Source organism: Tamandua tetradactyla, chromosome 2, assembly GCF_023851605.1.
Source record: "Tamandua tetradactyla isolate mTamTet1 chromosome 2, mTamTet1.pri, whole genome shotgun sequence".
Classification (NCBI taxonomy): Eukaryota; Metazoa; Chordata; class Mammalia; order Pilosa; family Myrmecophagidae; genus Tamandua; species Tamandua tetradactyla.
In genome coordinates, this window is record NC_135328.1 from 36,525,704 (window position 1) to 36,530,445 (window position 4,742).

General features: G+C 40.4%; 1 protein-coding gene across 1 annotated transcript; it reads left to right on the top strand.

The window, feature by feature from the left end:
• The first annotated feature begins 2,942 nt into the window (after window positions 1–2,942).
• On the top strand, window positions 2,943–3,355 carry LOC143659695 (thymosin beta-4-like). Its single transcript, XM_077132921.1, has one exon. It carries the CDS (start codon window positions 3,086–3,088, stop codon window positions 3,290–3,292), a length of 207 nt encoding a protein of 68 aa, XP_076989036.1. The 5' UTR covers window positions 2,943–3,085; the 3' UTR covers window positions 3,293–3,355.
• Window positions 3,356–4,742: the final 1,387 nt, after the last annotated feature.

Consider the following 4,742-nt stretch of genomic DNA (forward strand, 5'->3'; position numbering starts at 1 on the left):
GAAAACATGGAGTTGAGTAAGAGCCACACTGTGACAGGCACAAAGTGAGGACACCAGCCTCAATCCTGATTTCTCAGTGAATGACCCTGAACCAAAATCACACTCAGCCTCACCTCCCAGCCCCTGTGATCACTAATTCATTCAGCGGCATTCCACAAACGTGTATCGATTGCCAACAGTATTCCTAGCACAATTCCAGGTACTTGGCACCGACATCTTTTAGAACTTAGATTCCAGTGAGGGTGAACATAATAAACAATAAAGACAATAAATAAGTTATTGATCTTGGATGCTAGAAGGTGATAAGATTATGGGAGAAGAAAAAGCAGGGTAAGAGAGATTGGGAGTGGTTGGGGGTTGGGGGAGGGGCTGTGATTTTCTTTCTTTTTTTTTCTTTTCTTTTTCCTTTTTGCATGAGCAGGCACCGGGATTCCCGGGTCTCTGGCTTGGCAGGCAAGAATTCTGCCACTGAGCCACTGTCCCATCGCCCAGGGCTGCAATTTTAAATAGATGGTCAGGTCAGAGTAGGCCACTTTGAGAAGGTGAAATTTGAGCAAAGACTTGAAGGGTGTGGAAGAGTTAGGCATGTGGCTATCTGGAAGAGAGTCCCTGGCAGAGGAAACACCGAGTGTCCAAGCCCTAAAGCTGGAGCATGACTGATGTGTTACAGAAAGAGCAAGGAGGCCAGTGTAATGGGCAAAAAGTGAGCAAACGGAAAGGTAGGTAGGTGGAAAGGAGCCCAGAGAGACCATAGGGACCAGATTATGCAAACCAGGGAAGGGACTGTGGCTTTACTTGAAGGGAATGGAAACCATTACAAGGTTTTGAACAGAGGAATAACAGGGTCTGTCTTACCATTTTAAAGGCGCACTCTAGCTTGTTGAGAGCAAGGCAAAGGCACGGAAGACCTAGGAGCTACTGCAGTAAACCAAGTGAGAAATGGGAGTGTTTCAGACTGCAGTGGTAGAAGTGGAAGTGTTGTAAAATGATTAGATTCTGGATTTATTTTTAAAGTAGATTCAACTGGATTCCTCAAAAGATTGGAAATAGGTATGAGAGAAAGAGAGGAGTCAAGAATGCTACCACCAAATGATAAATGGATAAATGAAATGTGGTTTATCTATACTAGAAGATAATATTTTCAATAACCGAAAGTAGCAAAAAATTAGAACCCAGAATAAAGAACAAATCAAACAACTAGAAAAATAGGCATAGGATATGAATACACAGTTTACATCTTGGCCAATAACCTGTGTAGATGTTCAAACTTCCAGTAATCTTACACATGTACACAAAAATAAAATTTTAAACTCTCATTATAGCACCTATCAGTGAGAACGGGTTAGGTAGGAGAGGGACTCTGACATTACTTGTGGGAACATAAATTTTTTTACTGTTGTTTATCCAGGCAATGGAATATTATTCAGCCACAAAAAGGAATGAAATACTGATACATGCTACAACATGAATGAGACTTGAAATCATTATGTACATGAAAGAAACAAGACACAAAAGACCACATAAGAGGTGTGCCGGTTTGAAAGTGTTGTGTACCCCAGAAAAACCCTGTCTTTTAATCCTGATTCAATATTGTGAGGTGGAAATGTTTTGATTAGATTACCCCCATGGAGCTGTGGCGTGCCCAATTGTGGGTGTGGCCTTTGAGTAGATGGAGATGTGACTCTGCCCATTCAAAATGGGTCTTGTTTAGTTTACTAGAGTCCTTTAAAAGGGGAAACATTTTGGAGAGAGCTCAGAGCTGACACAGACAGAGATGTTTGGAAAGCTAGAAAGAAAACGTCCCCTGGTAAGCTGTTTGAAACCAGAAGCCAAAGGACCAGCAGATGCCAGCCATGTGCCTTCCCAGCTGACAGAAGTGTTCTGGACCCCTTCACCTTTCTTGAGTCAAGATATCTTTCTCTGGATGCCTTATTTTGGACATTTTCATGGCCTAAGAACTGTAAGCTTGCACCTTAATAAATTCTCCCTTTAAAAACCATTCCATTTCTGGTATATTGCATTCTGGCAGCATTTAACAAACCAATACATTAGGTAAATCCATAGGGACAGAAAGCAGATTGGCAGTTGCTTAGGGTAAGGTTAGGGCGCTGGGGATGGGCAGTCCAGGGTGATAGCCAGAGGGTACAGAGTTTCTTTGCGGTGACGAAAATGTTCTAAAATTGCCTGTGGTGATGGTTGAACATATCTTTTAATATTTAAGAGCTCAGCATTTAATAATGTTGATCATTCTTCTTCCTAGAAACTATTTTCCTTCACTTGGCTTATAAGACATCCCACACTTTTGTGTTTTCTCCTAACTCTTCTCCTTCTCTTCTTCCTGAAAATGTAATATTGGCATGCTCCACAAGTCTATCCTTGGTCCATTTTTTAGTATATCTCTTAATATACTAAAAACCATTGAATTGCACCCTTTAAATGGGTGAATTATATTTTGTATGGATTGTATCTCAATAGTGCTGTTTTTAATAAAAACCAAGGTTTTTTGCCTGAGTCACTGGAAGAATAGAGTAGCCATTGACTAAAATGAGGATGCCTTCAGATGGAGCAAGTTGGGGGTGGTTAGGAGACAGTAGTTCAATTTGGGACATGTTGAATTTTAGAGGAGATTTATGAAACATTCAACTGGAGGAGTCAAGAAGGTAATTGGTCATGTAAAGCTGGAGTCCAGGACACAGGTCTGGACTGGAAATATGAATTTGATAATTATCCACACACTAAAGCCATTAGATTGTATTAGGTCACCAAGAATGTACATGTACACAGAGGCAAAAAAAAAAAATGGACCAAGGATAGACTTGTGGAGCATGCCAATATTATGTTTTCAGGAAGAAGAGAAGGAGAAGAGTTAGGCAAAAAAACAAAAGGGTGGGATGTCTTATAAGCCAAGTGAAAGAAAATAATTTCTAGGAGGAAGAGTGATCAACATTATTAAATACTGCTGAAAGGAAAAGATGAAGACTTGGCCCTTGGGTTTAGCAACATGGAGGCCACTTGTAACCTTGGCAAAAACAGTTTAATTGGAGTAGTGGGGGCAAAAGCCTGACTGGAGTAGGTTTAAGAGTGAATGGGGACTCAACAATGGTCGCTGCACAGAGCGGACTTTGCTTGTGCACCTCCCTTGGCTTCCTCCACAACCACATCTGAAAAACCCGATAAGGCTGAGATTAGGAAACTCAACAGGTCAAAACTGAATAAGACAGAAACACAAGAGAAAAATCCATCGCCTTCTCAAGAAACAATGGAACAGGAGAAGCAAACAGGTGAATCCTAATGAGGTGTGCACAGCCAATATGCACTGTACCTTCCACAAGCATTGCCTTCTTATTTCACTTCTTTTAGCTGTTAACTTCGTAAGATGCAAAGAGGTTGGATCAAGTTTAAATGACTGGCTGCCCCTTTTCACATCAAAGAATCAAGAACTACTGAGAAGGAAGGCCGCGCCTGCCTCTCCCATCTGCCAGTCTGGCGGACAGGGGAGGAAAGGAACTTGTATGTTGGTGAAGGAAGAAGCTGGGTTGGGACGACAGTGAACCTAGACAGCGGTCCAAGATGTACCATAAAATGCATTTTAAGTCGATTGTGATGATAAAAAAGCATTTAAGCCCGCTAGCCTCCTATAATCTGGAGCAGATAGAAGGATAAATCTGAGAGGATCATATGGTAGCCCATGACACACTCTGGGATCTGTCCTGTTACCACTTGTTGAAGAGTGCTTTGAAAATTATTGCTGTTTTATTTCTTTGCTTTGTATATATGTTATACTATACAGTTTAAAAAGTTTTTAAAAACATACCAAAAAAATGAATTTTAGCTGTATTGAAATGTACAGATTTTAAATGTATAGTTTGAAAATTTTTGACAAAAGCATATACCACAGTAACTCAATCACAATAAAGTATTTCCACAGGGAAAAAAATGTACTTTAATCAGAGTACCATTTTTTTGTTGTTGTTATTCAAATGATTTTAATTATTATAATGCACAATTTTTTAAACATGCAAATAAAAAGTTTTAAAACTTGAAAAAAAAAAGAGTAAATGGGAAAAGAGGATTTGGAGACAGTATGGCCAACTCTTTCAAGGAGTTCTGCTACAAGGAGTTTCCAAAAAAATGGATTGGGGGAAGTAGTATGAAGAAAAGGGTCAGATGGGAGAAATGACACAATGAGTGTGCTGAAAAGAATTATGGAGTAGAGAGTAAATAATGGAAGAATCCCCTTGAATAAGCAATAGTGGGCAAGATCCAGATCACAAGCAAAGGAATTGTCTTTAGAGAAGAGCATTACTAGTTCACCTTTGGCAGGGGTCAGCAAGCTGAATCAGGAAAGAGGGGAGGGAAAGGAGGGAGGGAAGGAGAGGAGGTAGACAGGAGGGAAAAAGGAGAGGAGTGGCAAGGAGGGAAAGAGGGAGAGATGGAGGGGATTTTATTTTAAAGCAAGATGAGGACTCCATTTCTAAGAATCCTCTGGATTCCTCTCAGCTGGCAGGGTCTCCACCCTGAAGACATGTTGGCAAAATCAGATCTGTTCCTTGGAACACAGTGTCCACTCACTCACAGTTTCCATCATTATAATCAGATATGTATTTTATGTAGACAGTACTGTATTATATAATTCTAAAATGCCAAAACCAGAAAGGACCCAGAGTTCATTTCAACCAATTCCTTCATTTTCACCTGGGAACACCAAGATCGAAAGGAGTGGTTGCAGAGCTCTTAACGGG

What these genes read in the sequence shown, in the direction of transcription:
- LOC143659695 (XM_077132921.1), top strand. Translation starts at nt 3,086, where the DNA reads ATGGGGACTCAACAATGGTCGCTGCACAGAGCGGACTTTGCTTGTGCA.